General features: G+C 35.2%; 1 protein-coding gene across 2 annotated transcripts in view; it reads right to left on the bottom strand.

Annotated features, from left to right (window-relative positions):
• Positions 1-22,212, bottom strand: part of LOC144452704 (forkhead box protein P1-like) — a 40,391-nt gene that overhangs the window by 8,962 nt on the left and 9,217 nt on the right. Inside the window, exons 2-7 of one of the 2 annotated variants that reach the window (XM_078143885.1) lie at positions 19,699-19,888; positions 4,969-5,205; positions 2,722-3,007; positions 2,072-2,279; positions 1,548-1,661; positions 346-514 (exon numbers count right to left, since the gene is read on the bottom strand). In XM_078143885.1, the coding sequence (XP_078000011.1) occupies positions 346-514; positions 1,548-1,661; positions 2,072-2,279; positions 2,722-3,007; positions 4,969-5,205; positions 19,699-19,845 (1,161 nt within the window). In that variant the 5' untranslated portion in view covers positions 19,846-19,888. The remainder of the gene's footprint in view (positions 1-345; positions 515-1,547; positions 1,662-2,071; positions 2,280-2,721; positions 3,008-4,968; positions 5,206-19,698; positions 19,889-22,212) is intronic. The other variant, XM_078143956.1, reaches the window with a different exon arrangement.

Genomic DNA, 22,212 nt, shown 5'->3' with positions numbered 1-22,212 from the left:
AGACCACAGTCATTATCATTTCAATACAGTAGCAGAAAAACAAAGGATTGTATAGTTTGGCCACTAGGAGTGCTGTTCCTAGGCAGCTTTGGGTCCAGCAGTGGAAGCTATCATGGTCCTCCTTTTGAGGAAATTATACTTTAACCTAGTTTCATGGCAAAAGCTGGTGGCATTCTCAACCAGTCGAAAAGAACTCTCCTGACATTGTTTCTGATCAAGCACATTTTTTTTTACTTTCATATATTAATTTAGCCCTCATCTGGGACGCCCTCTTGTGACACTTTTTTGCCATTGACTGTAAAATGAATAATTGGAATGTGGCATATATCTGACTGTAGTACTTACTACTTCTGGTTGTTTTGGTTCTGCTGGCTTCATGTGAAGATGGGCCATCATGGCAGCAAGGCGTTCTCTTTCCTTTTGAAGTTGAATCTCTAACTGTTGGACAACATTCATCTGGACTCTGGCTTGGGCAGTACTGCGGTCGTCAAGTGAATGTTCTGAACTTAAGTGTCTAAAAACAAATTAGAGAAGGAAAACGACATGTCAGTATTGTACGTAATAGGTACCGACTCTTTATATAGGAATGTCAAAACTTGAAAATATGTGTGTTTTCAAATTGTTACATTTTCAGTGGTTTACATGACTCAGGTTATAAATATTTCTGCTTTCACCTGTTCACATGGTCTCCATTTTTGAAAACAATCCACACTCAGCAGCGTTTTTAAGTGTGTTCTGTCGTCTCTATGAAAACGGTAGGTAGGGTGCACACACAACAAAGTTGTTGTGTTTTCATTGGAAATGGGATCGCGTAAACAGAGAATTAGTGTTACTGTGCATCTATTTTTAGATATACTTTCACAACGAATCAATGTTAGCAGAAAAGACACTGACCAACATGAAGAACAACACTATAGAGAAACACAACACAATACAATACACAAGTTTTGAATCTGTGTACTTACAGTACAATACAATACAATACAATACAATACAATACAATACAATACAGAAGTTTGGAATCTGTGGACTTACAATACAATACAATATAATACAATACACAAGTTTTGAATCTGTGTACTTACAGTACAATACAATACAATACAATACAATACAATACATACGTTTGGAATCTGTGGACTTACAATACAATACAATATAATACAATACACAAGTTTGGAATCTGTGTACTTACAGTACAATACAATACAATACAATACAATACAATACATAAGTTTGGAATCTGTGGACTTACAGTACAATACAATATAATACAATACAATACAATACATAAGTTTGGAATCTGTGGACTTACAATACAATACAATATAATACAATACACAAGTTTGGAATCTGTGTACTTACAGTACAATACAATACAATACAATACAATACATAAGTTTGGAATCTGTGGACTTACAATACAATACAATATAATACAATACACAAGTTTGGAATCTGTGGACTTACAATGCAATACAATGCAATACAATGCAATACAATACAATACAATACAATATACACAAGTTTGGAATCTGTGAACTTACTTGAGGAAAGCTTGAAAGTCTTCACACATGGTTTCACAACCTGGCCATTTACACATACCATGGTAGTACAGAGGATGTGTGTTAGGATTGGCTGCACTCTCTTCTGTTGGAATACTGCAATAGAAGTAAACCATGTCATTGCCAATGTCACTTTTTAGAAATAAGTTATGATTTGAAATATTTCAAGTTACAGTAATCTATACACGTATTTACCACTTGGCTGGCAAGTGAGTTTGTACAATACTACATTGTACATGTCACATTGACATATTTAACTTCTCTCCAACTTTTCTATGAAATGAGCTGGACTACATTTGTCTCCAGTCAACAGAAACAGCTAAGAATAGCTAAATAACAAGCATTGTGATTCAGTATGTTTTCATTCACCGTTTTGTCAGTCCTAGATGAGTAATGAACAAAGGTCTGAATTCTGAATCAACTGAGATGGCAGTGGAGTAAGCCCTCAAACATCCCCTAGCTCATAAAAGACACACTTTCCCTAAATTTGTGAACTATCAACTTACAGAATACCAGCAGGAGTGATTTGTACCCCAGCTGGCAGCAGGCCAGGATGAATGATGGCGCCCTCTGGCAGACCATTGACCATTGGACGACCAGCAGCTGCTGCTGCTGCTGCTACAGTCAATGCATTGACTCCATTTGCACTCTTGGAATTCTCATCAATTCCAGACACTTCTTTCCATAACTGCTGAATTTCCGCTTGTGACATGCCTATGAGAAATGAGCAAAGGGTCACAATTGTTGCCAAGACGTAGGTTTCATGGAGACCTCAATACAGCAGACACACATTTCAAGACATGGTACTTAGAGAGGGATGAGGTTTGTCTTCCCTTTTTATACATACCTACCGGTACTATTCATGGTGGCAACCATGATAGGTTTAGTTTTTTAGAAAAGACAAAAGATTATATAGTTTGGCCCATTGGGGTGCTGTTCCACAGCAGCTTTTGATCAAAAGTGTGGACTAAAATTGTTCTGCAATTGTGGTGTACTTCGTAAACCATCCTTTCTCAACATTTCATGGCAATGTTATAATAATTTTGTTGCTTCCGTTTTGGTATGGCATTGTCCATGATTTATGCACTGTATGAACCCACCTAAGCTTCTGGTAGGTACGGCAATGTCTGTGGCGTTATACACTGCATGAACTCACCTTGTGGTATGTGAGGCATTGCAATTCCCTGGCCTTGTTGAAGAAGCATTCTCTGCTGCTGAGCTTGTAACTGCTGCATAATTTGATGCTGCAATGCTATCGACTGCAACTGTTGTTGTTGCTGCTTGCTGCCCTTCTCCCCACCACCAACGCTGGCTGCCTGCTGTTGTTGTTGTTGTTGGTGTTGCTGCTGTTGCTGCTGTTGTTGTTGTTGTTGCTGCTGCTGTAATAACTGTAGTTGCATCTGTTCTTGTATTTGGTGTTGCATTTTTTGTTGGTGCAGTGTCTGAGAGACAAACATAACAGCATGCAATCTTTTTGATTTTTCAGAATTTTTGAGCATCTTACCTTTCACTCTATCAAAAGGGTACATGTGGCTATTTCTACTTTGCCAACAAACACTGATTGAATAGTTTGCATTTTGTTTTAGCTAGAAGCCTGAAATGCTCGGTTATGGATCAGTTTTGCATGATGAATGGCGCCATTATGAATTGCATGCTGTTAGTTGGATCTCTAACAAAATGTAGGGAAATGTAACAAGGAACAAATGCTCTTTGACAAACAAACAAACAAACAAACACACAAACAAACCAATGACATCATACTAGCACATACTTTGTTAGTTTGTGACATAATGTGACCTTTATATATATATATATATATATATATATATATATATATATATATTAATTTTTCAATTAGTTTCTACTTAATTAATAAGGAAGCTTGCACACAACTTAAAACTCTGCACCAGTTGTAACTGGGGTATTAATTTCATCAATTTTAATAATACAATATTTTCACTGCACATTGTTAAAATCCCAATTACTAGACAGCGTATGTGTCTATTTTATCTATAAATAGTATAGTGATAAGTTGAAATCATGATTTTGGGTGTGAACCCCTAAAAAATCAATTGATTGAGTACATTGCACAGGAACTGCTACACAAATGTGTTTACCTACAGGTGATTCGATACTGTACGATATTTTGATTAAGTCAAAAAATTTTCAAAAAAAAAGATCCAGTTACAGCTGGTACAGCTTGAATGATATGTATACTATGGACGGTTACTGGGCTCATCCTCAGCTAGAAGGCTCCCCTAACCTCCTTTGTAGCACATGTTATCTCAAACTGGATTCCTTTCACAAAGTTTGGGGTTTTTTTGCAAGAAATATTGGAATATACTTTCAAAACAACAATGCCAAATCAGTGCTTTTGCTAAGGTTGGGTAATACCCGGTAACAGAAAGAATGGAATCATGTTATAATTGACGTAGTTTCTTATACATTGTACAAATAATTTTTTGGTAGGAACTATGTTGGTAGAGTGACACGGGGTACCCAAGGTAGATTAGATCTATTCAGAGGGGCACAAGCTGAGTTTATATCTTGTTGGGATATAATTTCTTTTTTTTTGCACATCAAAAGTTACTTACACTTACAGTATTCTACTTACTGATGTATAGTTAAAGTGACCATATAGATGAGGATTTGGTATTTATTTTTAATTTTTAATTTAAAAAAAAACAATTTTATCATGGCTTCCTACTTGAAAAATCACTGTGAAACAATGTATACAAATTCCTTGTTTGTAACTCAATAAATTGCGACAGATTAATAATTGTTTAAAATGTTTGTTATCGTACGTACAATAACAAACATTTTAAACATGTTCTAGCTTTTCTTTTTACAATGCAATGAGTTACAAACATATATTTGGGCACTGTTGTTTTTTCCATTGATTTTTCAAATAGGAAGCCAAGCTAAAATTGTTTCCTCATCCATATCGCATATGGCCACTTTATCCATCACTTGCAATTAACTGAACTAAAGCCTGATACTACGATATAACTTAAAAACGATCCGATGACAATAATTAATCATACGTATCAAAAATTGTACAAGAACTCGTTTACTATGCAATCACCAGTTCTAAGAATACCAGAACACAAATTGTAGTGTCATAGAAGGCAGACATGGACATTTATAAATATTATAATTAGAATAGCAAATTAATATTTTTTGTTAGTACTTTCATGTCAGCAAAAAAGTTTAAAAACTCAGCTTGTGCCACTTTAAGTACCCTTAGCGAAAACACTGCAAAATAGATAATTTAGTAGTATTATATTAACTGACAGGTAAATGCACTCTTGCCTGTCTTGGATATGGTTATTTAGGAGTCAATTATGAAATGAAAATGAGTGTTTGCAGTTGAGTACAAAATGCAGCTGAAATGGTCCCTTACCTGTTGCTGTATTATAGCCTGTTGTTGAGTCTGTAAGAGTTGTTGTAACTGTTGAGGTGTTAACACCTGCTGTTGAAGTAACTGTTGCATCTGTTGGTATGTTAACTGTTGGGGTATGATGATGGTTTGTTGTGCTTGTTGCTGCTGTAGTTGCTGGAGCTGTTTTTCTGTTGCTGTTGGCCCTGTTGATTTGGTTGGTGTTTTCGGACCTGCGTTCATTAACACCTGCTGCATTACCTGCCATGAAACATTACGGAACATTGACATATTAGTATGATCAGCTTGCTGTAGTTGGACTGTGAGGGCACTGTTGAGAAGTATTTCCCTGCACTCCAGAGTATGAGTAGCCAACTCAAGTATGTATGCATACACTTTTTGCAACAGATGGAGTTCATTTGCACAAATAAGTAAAATGGAAGACTTTGTTTTGCACTAATCATACGCCGTCTTCTTTGTGAGAGTAAAATCCAAAATGACTTTTCATTGAAGTGCCTTGGATAAATATGAACATAAATTAATATATGTATACATGTATGAGTAACCCATTTCTGCAAAAACAAAATTTAATCCACTGAAAAAGTGAATTTTAAGTAATGAGATCATTATGGATCTAATCCAAGAATAAACAATCCTGGTTTAGCTGTAATTTACTAATTAAAACAAAAATAACATAAACTGGGAACTTAGTCTTAGGTACCTCACATATTATCTATTTTTCAGACTATTTGTAATTTTTCCACAAACAACCACAGCCATACAAAAACATGGAAAACTTAAACAAGCATCACCACTTCATGTGGCTGCTGCTGAACACTGTCTCAAAATACTGGGTTCAATGTACAGCTAGTATGTCGGAAACTGGGTCCAGACAACAACAGTCTAAAAGAAATGATGCCACTAGTCTAGTAGTAGTACTATCCTTCATCGAATCTCTAGATCTCTCTGCTGATTTGATACCACGTTAGTATCTAGACTATGGCACCATGTATAGATCGAAACAGTCGATCATAGTCATACATTTAAATAACACAGACTTCAAGTTTAAACTAATGGAACCAAGGAAATAAAGTACACGTCTGAGAAGGCGTTAAACATTTGTTGCAAATCCCCACAACACCTTGTTATATACATTTTGTATCTATATCTGGCATCGGATCCCCTTGTAAAAACAACCAAAGGCATAAATATTCACTGAAACTGATATTAGCTTGTTTACACGTACTTTGTATATTGTGTCTACTGAGTATATCATGTCCTTTTTATAGGGTGAGATCAATAGTTTAATGTAGAATATAATATGGTGATTCTTTTAGTTTGTGGATGGGTTGAACTAGCTTTGTTCTCATCTGACAAAAACAATTTTACGTTTAATGCAATCTGTTATGTAGCCTGAGATTAATAGTTCACTTAAATACAAATATTTCTAAAACACAACAAAACAACACATCATCAAATTGAGAAATTAATGGAAGGCTTTTCATTACAGTAAATACATGGCAATAAAAATACATTGATAGAGGTGTCAATAAAGAGCATTTTTCTCACTGTATACTGGCTTTGTATTCATAGTACTACAAAGTAACATACTACTACATACTGATTTGAAATTGATTGTGCTGTCTGAAACAACTTATGGATTCTGGCCAATTAAGTTAGAAGGGGGTGGGGGGTTGGGGGGTCTGGGGCCTAACTACATAACAAGAATTTAGTCTATTTTTTTATCAATCAGCTCATTTCCTTTAAGAGTTGAAAGATTGTTGTTGTTTTCGCTCCACATGACTATAAGCGACAGCAATGTGGATCAACAAACATAGGTCTACACTTTTAGTCTGTTATTTCCTAGATAAATACACACATCTAGAGAACAGTTATCACAATAAACCATTTTGGCATTGGGGGACTTTAGATGTACATGTACACGCAAACACAAATATATACAATAAAATAAATAACAGCTCATTTCCAATGTAGTCAGGATTGAATTCTCCCTCATTTTACTGTATGTATAATTTCATATCAAAGTTATGTCAAAGGAAAGTCTCAACCATGACATACTATATTAATTTACATAATTAATTAATTAATTTGCATAATTAATACATTGCGATCATGATGCAGTCTTTCACTTCATTAATATTTATCATGTCATACAAACATGCATTGATTGCTAGTTTTACCATTAGTCTAAATGTAAGCTGACAAGATGATTTTCATGTACAAGGGACATTGTGTTCAATATCTCTATCATGACATGAAAACCCAGTCTCAGTTATTCAGACTCGACTCTCGTTGCCACTGGGAGCTCTGCCTTCGAGACCTCCCCAAGGAAAACCCAACTACCCCCCCCCCCCCCCCCCCCCCCCGCCGAAAGCCATACAGTACATTTCTTTCAAATTCAAATCATAGAAAATGGGCTTATGAGGCCTTTTTTGTTGTAACTATTAGATGTATCAGTCACTTGTGAAGTGATATCCTGTTGCAAAGGTGTCTAAATCATCCTGCCTGAAATGTTGGATGCAAAATATTCCTGCTCCCAGTGATATATCTGGGAGGGGGAGATGGAATATAGTTTTCCCAGACTCTCATCTGGGGGGTCACAGTTTGCTTTGTTCTTAGTCACTGCAACTAACCAGTACACGATGCAAAAGCCAAGTTGAAAAAAAAAATATGACATATATACTCTGGTCGTTCTACGTAATGACAACTCGTGTCTACGTCACTGGTTCTGCTATGTGTGAACTAAAAGTCAAAATGTTCAAAATTGCCATTACTTTCCCAGATTTGTCTTTGATATTACTGGCGCTGGTATCATTGTTATTTGCCAATATTTTTCTTCATTCAATTTCAATACTCATGAAAATACTCACAAAATACTCGTGACCTAAGGGTTCTCACTACTCGTCTAGCAACTCGTGGTGACAAAGGCCCCTTAGGTCACTCGTATTTTCCTTGGCCGAACGACGAAAAATATTATCCAAAATATTCCCTAGTAATCAACAAATTGAACATCACATCTACTTTGGTCCTAGTCTGGAGGCCAACGTGGTATGGAATCAAAGAGATCATGACAAAAGAGGTCTTGAGATTCGATGAAGAATAATAGCACTAGAATACTTTGGACCAAAACCAGCTTCTTGACAAATTCTCTTTTTCAAAAACTTTTCTCTCTCTCATAAATACAGGAGTTTGATCACATACTGCTTTTTTTTTTTCTTTCAATTTTTAAGTTATACCTTTGATGGCAATTAACCCATACTAGTACTGTACATCATAAAACATTTCCACTTTGTGAACATGTACACTTGTCATCATCCCCATCACAAATAATACATCCTGTGGTGTGAAACATAAAACCACTCTATCCCGTCAACTGATACATGGCAATTCACTCCTCCTTTACGTAACATGCTTAAAACCGATTAAAATAAGGAATCTCAGACTTTTTTTGTGTGCAATTAATTACAGTTTGCATCACCACCCTATTAATTTTATCTATTCATAGAGGAAATGATATGATATTTAGAGCCTTTAAATAGTGTATCACTGTTTCGATGATTGCTGGCCGAGAATCAAATCATCTGATTCACTGTGTTGAGCACGCTACATCCATTTCACACACCCGGTAATTACTGGTCCAGTCTTGATGTGAAAATGATGGGACTATACCATATATCATAGTACATGGGTGGAAGGATTGACATGATCATGCAAATAAGAATTCCTGCCTCTGTACCATTTACCTATCCCCCTATATTATACATGTGTAGGTCCAGTGTCACCATAAGAACAATGGGCTAAACTATAGTGCAGGGGTGAAAAGGATAGTGGCCAGCTGAAGTTAAAGCTGTGAAGTTCATACTACTGTAGTAGTCTTCCCGAGCATGGAAGCCATTGCGGATGGGGGTTTTGAATTTGTTATTTCCCCGGGAATTAGGGAAATCAAAATTTAAAATCCCCCAGGCTAAGTCCTCCCCTATGCCATTTAGCCATTTCCTTGTATTAGGATCAACACAACAACAATAGGATTATACCATTACCCTCCAAACTAAAAGCTGTACACCCCTTAGAGTACACAATTCATACCTGATTCAAAACAAGAACAATTGGACTAAACCATTATAGAATGATGATGACAGGATTGAAGTGGCCTTGCACATGAAAATCTACCTTTTAATACAAATGGCTGCATCTATAATAAACCATTCATCCCCCACCTTCATACAATGGCTGCATCTGTAAACCATTCACTTCACCTCCCAATCATACAAGGACCATAAAAAGGGTTCAAGTGGCTATATATGCAACTCAACTTCCATGGTCTGAATTGATGTGTACTAACTATAAACACAATGACAAGTGTGAATGACTGGCCCACCCATATTGTGCATTGTGGAATGTAAACATTCATCAGTTTGTGTTGACATAGGTACATTTCATATTTCTCACCATCATATTGTCAACACTTGCCAGCAACTAGGTAAACAGTCAAAGGTAATGAACACAATATATTCACAGTCAATGTGTACATATGGCAGATGAACATTTTGAGTAGCTTTTTTTTTTCTCTCACTACTACAAAGGCACACAAATACTAGCATGCAGCAAACAAGTTATCTGTTACGAAAATCTGTCATTTTTTTCATCGTAAATATTTTAAATAAAAAAATGCAATTTATTGAGGATGGATGCGAGTTATTTTGAGCAACATTAACAATAAAATAACACACTTGAGATGCATAGGATAGGAAAAGTCCATACAAATAAATATGTAAATGCTGTGCATATATGATATAAACTATTTTTGGATAGATGCCATCTCGTATAATTTACACAGAAAATTACTCAAAAATTAGGTTCTGATAATATCAATTTTATCTAGTTTGAGCTTCGAATGAACTCCTGGTATTAAATTAACTGATTTCATACAAAAGTGCTTTGTGTTTGTGTCAAATGATGCAAACAGGTGAACAGTAGAGAATATTTAGAAAATTAGTTAGGTGTCTCACAGGGTTATGGTTCTCGCTACTCGGCGTTCTGTGGAGTCGTTTCAATCGCTTCACTTGGCATTGCAAGCAAGTGTCAAGGAAGACTTCTATCGCTTCTTTGGTGACATTGGCGTACGTTTCCTGTGCCAGTCGTTTCATTTTATTGATTCCCCCATGACCAGTGGTGATATGCAAGTCACTCAGCACATCAAACAGGTCTTCATCAGCTACATAATAGTAGAGTTTGTCGGTGTGTTTCTCTCGGTGTTTGACGAGCACTTCTATACCATTCATGTTGAATACTTCAAATCTGAAAGTAATCCAATTGATATGATAACATGGGCAAGTGTGTGACATCATCAAATGCCACAATTCTGACTGGCTTCTTGAGTAACAATTCAACCAATCACACTATCTGTTCTTTTGACAGTTTTAATATTACTCTCATTCCAAAAAAACACACCACAGTACTGATTGGCTTTCCACACTTGTCAGCCCACACGATTAATGGCAATTTCTAGCCAATAACTAATAAACATCATCTAATATTTAAAGACTTCAAAAATGTCTCTATTCAAACAGTGTCAGGTGAACAAAAAGGCACAACAATTTAAAATTAATGTAAGTACAAAAAAAAAGTCAAAAACATCACATATTAACAATATTTCCATTACTACAAAAGAATCAAAAATCAATATGAGATGTACATTTTTAGGAAACGATCAGAATACACAATTTCAGGCTCTTGAAATATAATATACATATATTTATCAACTGACTTATTTAGTGCCATTTTTAGACACTGCATATTCTATCACCTGATACCTTGTGCAACACACGAGACTTGTTTTTTTCCCCTTTTATCTGGGTTAATAATTGGCTATTTGAAACCCAAGTATTAATTCCAAACAAAATGCTCCTTTTTTCTTCTTCTACACAATCATTAGTAAAGACCGAGAGAGAGAGAGAGTCAAATAAACACTAACCTTCTCAGCAGATTGTACTCTCTCGGAGTCTTGGTCATTTCCTTCGTCTTGGCCGCCTTGATTTCCTCGATACACTTTCTATAGTACATTTTGGATAAGTGCACCACATTGGGTCTTTTTTCACCTCTCTTCTCCCACAAAAGATTCAGAAACCCCTCTGACATGGTGCTCGACTTGGGGAGTGTGGAACCTCCCTGAACTGACCTCTCCCAGTGAAATAAAAGACTGGGGCTTGTTCCAATGAATAATACAGGGTTCAATGTTTACACTGAAGTACTGTCAATGTTTACACATTGTAACTTGTATACAATCCATGGCTGGGACATCAAATACTCAAGGCCAGTACAATGTTTACATTTCATGGTTGCACCTACCAAATATGGTCATATGTAAACGTGGGGGGTGCTTGGGCTGATTGGAATACTTTCTGTGTGTTTAGATTTTTATGGACCAGACAATATGGCAGTACTTTTTAAGTCATCAGATCTACATTATATGTGTACATTGCTACATTTGTAGTTTGTTTTCATTTCATGTATGGCTCTTCATACTTGTATAGGTCATATTAGATGTCACAATATTGGCAACATATTGCTCATGGAGTCATGTCTTTTGTTCTGCAATAACATCAAATGCCAACTTTTGTTATTCCACTAAAAGCATCTTTTCATTAAGTTCACTCAATCAGCAAACAATGCATTCCACAATTCACTGACATTCAATCTTATGTACAAATATATTTTCAAGTCAAAATATAATAAGAAACAAATGACATTGCTTCTCATGACATTGTCAAATTTCTTTTTCTATTTTGATTGCAGAGAAAATAATTGTCTTTTATTTACCTTCTGATGTAACGATCAATTGCATCTAGTCAAATTGGCTGTTTTATGTTCCTACATTATATTTACAGTTTTTGTCAGACTTAAATAATAATATGCAAATGTTAATAATTACATCTCCATATTACTTAATTTACTGTTGGAGGTGCCAATCACACCATAGTCAGGGTGATAAAGTTATATGTGATGGAGAAGGCCTTGTGATGAAGAAGCTCAAGCTGCAACTTCAAGAAAGTGACTGTTTTGAAAGGAACTTGATTGTGCACGCATAACTTGATGATTTGTCCTGTTGATGAATGTCCTCTTTATTTTCACTGTATTGTAACATCAAGGCTCAAAATCTGCTACAGTGCAGTAGCTCGGGTCATATACATGTAGAATACTTAAACATTGTATCCAGACTACTAAATTTAGAAAGTTGTAGTTTGTTTAGACAAATGGGAGTCAATAGAGAACCAATGCGTAGAGCTGAAACAGTAATACATTGTACTTGCATGCTAAATCAGACTACCCAACATGGCAAGCATAGAGTAAAATTCGAGCCCTGAATATGATTTACATGCAAGTTAAAATGGAGTACATGTACTTGTGTACAATATCTTATGAGTTTAGTTGCATACTATAAATCATTTATGATTTTGTCAATCTGTATTGATGATGCGTCTCTAGAGTCAGCTCTTTTTTTTTTCCCAAACCAATCTAATATTCAAAAGAAAATTGACAATATTTACATTTGAGGCAAAGTATGAATACAAAGGGCATTTTGTTTACTTTTGTTGAATTTTTCATGAAATAAGTATTGTTTGGCTATCAACAGAATGTAATTGTAAAGATGTGAGTAGATGGTGAAGGGGGGTGGGAACTGAAAGTCATTAAGCTTCAGTTTACATGTCTTTGTCTATCTCTGTTTCATGTGTAAGAGGATACTACCGTAGTAAATTTTAATGTCAGTTTGAGTTGGGTTTTGTTGTCATTGTCAACTCCTCTGTTTCAAATTCAAGCACGAGCGGATATAGTTGGAGCAAATTTAACGCCATTTAGGTTTGCTTCGTGTCTGTATCTATCTCTTTGTTTCAAGTGTACATGAATATTGCTGAAGAAAATTTCAAGTCACATTTTGTGTCATTGTCAATTCCTCTATTTCAAAGTCAAGCATGAATGGATATTGTGGAAGAAAAATTAATGCCATTTAGGGTTGCTTTGCATCTTTGTCTATTAAACTCTTTATAATTGAAATTGTTTCTAAGTGTGAGTGGATATTGTTGGAGAATTCAAAGTCAGTTTGAGTTGGTTTCGTTTTGTGTAACGAGTTTACCACAAACTACAGCTTTATAGTCCTTCGCTTAACTCCTGGCTATTACTATCTACTACACACTTTGACGTTAAAAAAGAACTATGAAAAAAAAGACACCATATAGATTGTTCACAGACTTAAAAAGTAAACATAGTTCAGTCTAGATCTATATACCTGTCATCTCTACGATGATTGCAGTGTTCGTATAAACATATCTAGGAACTAAAATAAAATTTACAGAACCAAAAAATACAACATTGGCAATGCATTGACGTGGATATTTCAACCTTGAGTACATAAGATAAACATTGAACTGCAGGTGCACTGAACATCTTGTTCCTGGATCAACAGATTAATAATTAACTTGACTCTTTAGAACAACAATTACACAAATTGGAAAATTTGGTTCTCTGGCATATACACTGTGCAATAAAAATTCAATTACATAGATTGATGGGGTAATTGACATTTTACTGGTGTTCACCGTCATTGAAGTGTGTAGTCTATTGTCTTCTCTCTAATTGCTGCTACTTCTTGCAAAGATTAATGGTGATAGAGACAATCTGCTGGGGGAAATTTACACTTCACACCACACACAAAAAAATATATCATTCAAGTTTATCGATGCAAGACATTGTAATGAGAATATTCAACCAGAATATTTAATGTCAAATGAGAAGCAAAATTATTCACGATTCTGGGTCAAATGTGTTTACTTGTCCCACTTACTTACAAAATTGCTTTCTCTCTCCGCTAATACATGTAATTACAGTAAATGCGTCACTCCATGTAATTCTGAAATTTACACAATGAAAAAGCCATCCTGACAGTCTTGCCAAACACATTCTGGAACATGTTACTGTTATTAAAATAAATAGCGGAAAAAAAAGAACAAGTGACAATGCAGGAAGCAAATTATTTCTGAGTTCCCAGCAAATGTTGACAAAATGTAGAAAGAGAAGTTGTTTTTACCACCAACTGATCAGTGGTTCTTATCTAAACTGTTGATGTTACAAACATAAACAATATTCTAAATATTATATTCCTGTTTTTCTTATCTCAGTTTCTTTTTAAAGAAACAACAATTTGTACCCAGTTTGATAAGAGGGGGCCCTTAAAATGTGCATTCCTATAAGTATAAACTCCTTCTTTCGCTCTAAACAGCATTCATGGAATTCATTTACAGTTGATTCACCGTTGACATTTAAATACAACAATTTCATTTGTTACATTACAGCCTTTTCTGAGCATGAGGGCTTAGTATAAATTTGCATAAATTTAAATATCGTTAACATATTCATGCCATGCTAATTAACAAACTGGTATTGCTGGCTACTTTAAAATTGAATAAAGGTTACTGTAGTTATACATAGTGAATGTAGATCAGAATTTCATTTTGTACCAGAAACTTTTTTTTACGGGGTGGGGGGAGGGAGGGAGGGGCAAGAGGGTTGAAATAGTGGTGGTGGTGGGGGGTCCTTGGAAGGGACTATATTTTGTAGAGGCTCACAAATTTATCCCCACCTATTTGTTGAATGTACATTAATCATGGGAGTTAATGTATCATAACTGTTTGTTAAGTTTCTTATTTTCAGTTATTTCATACGAATAGCTCATATACTTTGTCTGCCAATTAATACAACCCTACATTTCAACTAACAGAACACAAGAGTAGTTGAATTCTTACATTCACTTTTCATCCTTTAAAATAAAATAGACAAATGATATTAGCTACTGAAGGTGTAATGTACTCAAATATCAGTAAATCCTCGTCTTTAATTAGGAGCATGATGTGTTTTCATGAAACTGTACAGAGTAATTCTTAGATTGATATTTTTAACACTATGCCATATTTTAAGACTTTACTCCATCAGATTGTTTTAGAAATTAGATTAATGCGTTTTGGCTTTTTTTCTCACTTGACGAGTGTCATTACTGTAATGTGACACATTGTTTTTATTTTAGGTGTTAGCATTTTTTGTTGCGTCTTCGCATTCAAGTGCACTTTTATTTTGTGCATGTTGTGGTGTTTGTTTTGTACAATTTTATTGTTGGAGCCTGCTAATGGCACTAGTCCCATAGGTCATCCTTGGAAATAAATAAATAAATAAATAAATAAAAAAATAAAATAAAATGCAATATTACGACAACAAAAATAAAACCAATGACACTTTGATGTTCCCTATAAAAAATTCATCATCTATGGAATACCTGTCTCCATTTGATATTCCTTGGAAGTCCACCTAGTGCTGTCTGCCTGACTTGCTAATTCCATGTCTTTTTGACCTCTGGATCAGTAAACATTTTGCATGTGAAATTTCAACACTGAGAAAGTATGACAGTGAATAATCGCCCGGCTACTAGCTAATTCATCTCAATAGATTTTTCAATTAAACATGAGACCTGTACAGTGATGGGGGCATGCTTATTTTATTCTTCAGGGAGACAATGAGACACAGCACCTGAATACGATGAAGTCGCTAAGAACCTGTCTCTTGCAATGTAAACTTGTTCATATTAGTTAATGGTGAAATTGACGTCATTTCAGTTTCGGACTCTATCATTTTGGTAGAGGTAGGTTCAGGATGAGGAGGCGGTGATGGATCAGATGATTAAGACTGATATGAGCTGACATCAAAGGGATCCGGGAAAGTACCGTCCAACGAAAGTGAAAGTGTTTAGTTACTCACAAACACAAATTACTGAGATACTATTTTAATTAAGAGATTACCATGAATGCAAGAGGTGCAGAAAAATAAGCATTTTCATTTTTTTTTTACTTTTATCATCTTTACAGGATACACAAGTTTGCATGAAACAATACATGTCAGTGAACTCAGGAAAACAACATTCCTCTATCAAGATTTCAAATTGGGCTATGCAGAGGGGAGGGGGAAAAGAGAAGACTAGTTTTTTTTATCTGAAAGTTACGTCTAAGGACCTTGATACATCCTCAGAATGTCATGTGGAAGATTTGGTTCAAAACTACATACAGTCCAATTTTTGAATGATCATCATTGTCAAAACTCCCTGAATTGCATAGAATTCATGGAAACAAAATATACAGTATTAAAATTACCTACCTAAATAGTCTACTCCTACTGCAACTCCCCCCCCCCCCCCCTTCCGACCACAACTTGCCTCCCCTCTATCAAAATGGTTTCATCATTGCTGATGTCATAGGTTTGGTCACTATTGTGTTTTTATCTCTCTGATGCACGCATCTTAGCTGTGTTACGATACTTTCAACTCAATACCTTGTAAAGATGAGTTATTTATAAGATAGCACAAACTGATCAGATATCTCACAAAACAAAACATCACTTGGCCACTTCACAATTGACATCGCAATAAGTGCACTTTTTTTTTTTTTTACAGTGACCTACATTTGTACTTTCTGAGTGTCATTAGTTGCCATGGTCACCCCTTGTGACATACATTGGTACACAACATATTTACGAGGATGGTGATATCTCTTGTGATACATACATGTGTATGATGTCATTCTGTAAAAATTTAAGGCACGAGTAGGAAAATTGATATATTCTCATCACGGTCGCTCTTTGAAAGCCCTTTTTTATGAAGTTCACAATATTATAAATAAATCCTTGAAAAAAACTGAGCGTTGCTTCAATTTTCTCCTGGAGTCTTGATTTTCTCCGTTTAGCCTAAAAACCTATATCTGACCCTATTCTTGCTTGGCATATATATATACTTTGGAAATGTTACACGTATGTAAATTTAAAATTTGAAAAGCTAACTTTTGCTATTTTTTTCTCATGACAGCACAATGTTGGTTAAAATTATATGTAAATAAATTCGCTATGATTTTAACAATTCAGTTTTCGATTCCAAATAATTTGGTACATTATATGGATGACCGAGAATTATGAGACAGTTTGCGCCAAGATTGCCCCCTTTTCTTGTACCTCGGGCTCTAGAAGAACTGTACAAATTAAAACTTAAAAGACCACGTTCCAATCCCAGGTTCTCACATTAGTGCTATCTTATCATAGGTTTAAAGGCCCATCATTCAATCCCAGGTTCTATGCACTATCTTACCATAGGTTTAAAGGCCCATCATTCAATCCCAGGTTCTGTGCACTATCTTACCATAGGTTTAAAGGCCCATGATTCAATTCCAAGTTCTCACATTACTGCTATCTTATCAGTGGAGCCATACAGACTAAATTGGATGACTGTTATATTCCTGACCAAATCTTATATAACCTAGAAGCTATTTATGGTTTTGAGTCTCTTCTCACCGGGTGACGAAACATTGAAGCCACAGATGAGATAAAATCTACACTAAATTTTTTTTTTATAGCTTTGAATGACAACTGGTTTTTTTTTTTCACACCTAAAGTTTAATCCACTATTCAAACAGGGCCATTAACACTGAAAGTGTAAATGTCGATCTCATCATTTCTCATCACATTATAAAAACTGACTCTGTCATAGAGTACAATTTAATCAGCTGACATCAAATATTTCTCTTCATTTTTACATTCCTCTTTTCCGAGAAATTATTATATAAACCCACAGAATGTGCTCAATTAATTACGATAATTGACTTAGGGGATGAGTTCTGAAATGCCATAACTCATTAAGCCTGAAATCCATATACATGTACGCAAACTCCCCTGGCATACACCCTAATTTGTTGTTATCTTCAAAACGAATGCATTTTACATGACCATATTGTGTATGTAGATGTCCGCACAAAAGAAATTTGAAGTCCAAATTACTCAAAGCCTTTCACCAATCAACCAATAAATATTATAAAGAGTATATTTGAAATTATAATATAAAACATTCATGCGGCACTTCAAAGTCTACATTTAAGACATGAAAAGAATACAATGCTGCTTACTCCTCAGAGATTTCTCAATGCTTCACAGATCAGAATAACCAAATGACAACACAACAGAAAAGAACCATTCATCTTCCCTTGTTTGGCTATTTCATACAGTTTTTTTTTTGGACTATTTTATTTGAAGAGTCATAAAAAAAGTCACCACAATGAAGTGTATACAGTGAAAAGCTGTGAGCGTACAATATTGGTTACGGTTCAGCACACCGACAATATCCATAAAAGTGTACTATATATTTTCAAAAGGTTATTGTACACTTACGATATTACTCACAAACTAGTCCAGTGTTTTTAAAGCAAAGTTACGCCATCCCTTCAATATATTGTAACACTGTTTGCTTGTTAGTTTGTAGTGCTCATAAGTACAGCAAGCCATATTTTGTCAGGTCTTAGTTACTTTTAAAATTCACTAATATTATTTTCAGTAAATGTACATGTACAACGAATGAACAATACTACTATGGAATATGTAAGTTATTGTAACTCTCATTGTGTTTATGTAACTGTATTAGCATTTGTCCTTTTGTAGCCTGGAACCACTGGAACCACTGGAACCACATCCATCTCACGACACTCAAGTCTTCTCCATCATTGCAGAGAATGGCCTCTAAGTGTTGTCACTTGGAGAGACTCTCAACATTGCTTCTCCATGAAAAGAACCCCCAAATAGATCAATAGAGAGTTGTCTATTACACATCTGTATTGTTCAATTTGTTGTGGGTTTTTTTTTGTCCAACTTCCTACTGACAGTGTGCCCTTAAGTCAATTTGACGGACAACTGCATGACGCACACAATTTGTAGTGACGCACCCAGATTTGGTTATTTTCTCTCTGACTATCTCATGTGGTGAGTCTAGCAATCCCAGTTTTATCATTTTGACTCATAACACCAAACATTTGGGCTACACGTTTCATTAGACGAGAGGGCACACATGTGACATGGGTTTGTCAGATAAAAGTTTGCTAATGAGCAAAACCCTGACGAAGTACATGGGCAGTATGACTGAGTGAGGGTCCAGGAAAACCCTACATCATATCAATGCATCTGGTAGATGAAGACAATGATAATTTTTTTTTTTAAACAAATTATACATCTATGAGTACTGTCTTTTTTCATTCACCTAAGTGTAATTTGAAGGTAAGCTATAACTTCTATCATATGTTCAATTGGATTTCTTATTTCTGAAAGCATAGCTGGATCCAATTGTTTATACCCGGGTATGGTACAGAAATGTTTTGCATGACTGAAAGTCTCGGTCAGTGAGAATATGAATGCATATTTTTTGACATCAATACGCAGACAATACTGCATACTGTATATCAAGAAATGTGTTCATGATGGATATTGTAAGAAAACATATGCATGATGCATTTTTATGTATCAGTACTTTTGGCGTTCTATATTATATGTAAATAAACAAAGTTGTCATTTTCAACAAAAATGTACCATTTACAACGTACATCATGTACATTCATCATCAAGTCCTTTCATTCCTTTGTAACAGATAAACCTCCCTATTGAAATCTACATATTTTAATTACCAACATTAAAGAGAAATGGAAAACTTGACTAATGAGTCACTCTCACTCAATACTTGTGATCACATTCATTGGTGCAATGTCAAGGTTACGAATGACTTACAATTGAATAATTAAATGACACCAAAGTTAACACAGACATGTATCGCCATGGTTACAGTGGATGCGATGTTGTGGAGAGCAACGACAAATAATGAAAGCTTCATCTCACCTGTTGTTGCTGTTGAAGTTGTTGAGCCATATCTGTGTGGTTGTTGTCATGGTTTGGTGACCGTACAGTACCATTGGAACTTGGGTGACTGGCATTACTTACAATGGCAGTGGCTTGGCTGACGGTGGTCGCTGCGGAGTCACTCATAGGGATTGCAAATGTGGAAAAAGCTTCACAAAAGCAACAATATCTACATAACCAAAAACAAAACAGAAGCCAAAAGTCAGCATGGCTGGCATGCAAATATAAATTCGCTATGGTTACATTTAACCTTTGATATTTCCAATTCACTGGTGTGCTACGCATTCACACACAAAAAAAAACCACACCACTTCCACTCAGTTTGTTACTTGATTAAAATACACTGTCTGTCTGTGTGTGCAATGAATAAAGGTAATTTTACCGGGTTTGTGTTACATTCACTTTTTTTGTATATTGAAAATGAGAGTAAATTGACAACACATAAAAACAGTAAGTTTTAGCATAATGGAAATTTCTGGCTTCTATATGTTTGCAATTGTTGTCAAGACACTGTTATTCAAACTCATTAAAGGCATCACTACCTTACACTCATCATGTGATGGCAACTGCTAATATTCTTTTATATCAAAATCTAACTAAGTTCATTCATATTCATAAACAATGATATTTGATACTCCCTTGCTAAATAAAAACAGGAAACTGAAGCTGTAAATTCGGTGGCATTTCACCCTCAAAGTCAAAACAATGATATAGCATATTTTTGACCTCTTTCTCTCGTTTTGTTGTATAGATATATGTACATAAACTTAGAAGAAAAAAAAGAAAATTTGTTGCTTTTGTTCAATTATTACCAGAAAGTTGTTATCAACTGTATTCAACGTAAAAACATAACATACATTGTATGTAATTCAGTTATAATAATGTAAAAACTGTCAAATTTTCCTGAGAGATCAATAAAAGTATTTTGTATAAATTTGTGTTATGTACAGTAAACAAAGTCCATTTTGATTTTTCACCTGGAATTCAAACACCATAGCAACAAACAACATATATATTATATATATATTGATATTTTTCAAATATTTACTGAGTGCATTTATTTTATGTATTTGATGATATATCTGTAAACAGCAGTCAAGTCAGCTTGTGTTCATGAAACTTGTGTAAAGCATCACCATTGACGTCATCCCAGTTCTTGTGACCCTGCTTTTTGTTCATGCTCCTTTATTCCTGTATTCAAAGACTGTCTAAATTCTTAAAGGCCAGGGTTCCAATCCCATGTTCTCACATTAGTGTTCTCATATCAGTGGAGCCATAACTTAAGTAAGGATTACATAGGATCATTTTTGTGACTTTTATTTTACAGGACCAATGTTTTTCATAGCTGTGGATGTGTACGCTGCGGGGTTTCGACATGTTTTCTCCCCTTCACTACGGTTCTTCCCTATATCAAAAAGCGAGACTGCGAACAGATTTCATTTGTAGGGATTTTGGGAATAAAAATCACCCATACCCTTGCTAATGACTATATAAATTACAGAAATGAACTTTAAAATCACTAAATTCAACCTACATTTTGTCTAATCTGTCAATTCTTGTTGTGTCTTAATGTTTGCTCAGGCCGCAAAATGGACAGCGACAAGTCATCCAAACAGATTAATATTGCACATACGCACAACCTTGTATGTTAAAAGCAGCTGTCATATTGTACGTTTTGTGGCTCAAGCAAACGCAAGACAAGAATTGACAGAATAGACAAGACATCTATAGGTTGAATTTAATGATCCAAAGTTGCTTTCTGTACTTTTTATAGTCATTAGCAAGGGTATGGGTGGTTTGTTTTTTTCCCGAAAATCCGTGCGAATGAAATCTGTTCACAGTCTCGCTGTTAGAGATATGGAAGAACCATAGCAGAGGGGAGAAGACGTATCAAAACCCTGAAGCGTATACATTCAGAGTTACGTGTTTTATTTTATAGCTCTGCCATATAACTGTATTCCACACCTAAATCTTTCTAAGAGGGCCTTCAATGAGTAAGAATAGAAATAAACAAAGACTGATGGAGCAGAACAGCTGCTTGTCACATCAACAAATTATTTAGTCTGAGTCAGTACCAAACTTGACTCAATCCTGTCTTGTTCAATGCCAGGTAGCTAGATTAAATCAATCGTAACTATAAAAACTGAAAATTTAAAAGATGTGGGATAAGCTATATAATTGAGTTGGTGCCCATTTCCACCTCATTACCAGGCAGATTCAGTTTGTGATTTGCTCTCCTTGTAAATGCACACCACTATTTTCAATGATTTAAAACATGCAATATAACAGTATTAATGATGGAAAATACCTATTTCACTATGTTACTCCTGAGCACATTAATACTTGAAGCTGTATAATGTTGACCAATTGTAATAGTGATCCAATATTTACACACATTATTGTTGGTTCAGGCTGAGTCTCATCATCAAATTTCTACTGTTTGCGACAAGTCTTGAAAGTCACGTTTTTATCACAACCACACTCTTACTCCTA

Source organism: Glandiceps talaboti, chromosome 1 (genome assembly GCF_964340395.1).
Source record: "Glandiceps talaboti chromosome 1, keGlaTala1.1, whole genome shotgun sequence".
Taxonomy (NCBI): Eukaryota; Metazoa; Hemichordata; class Enteropneusta; family Spengelidae; genus Glandiceps; species Glandiceps talaboti.
This window is presented reverse-complemented; position numbering and strand designations above follow the sequence as displayed.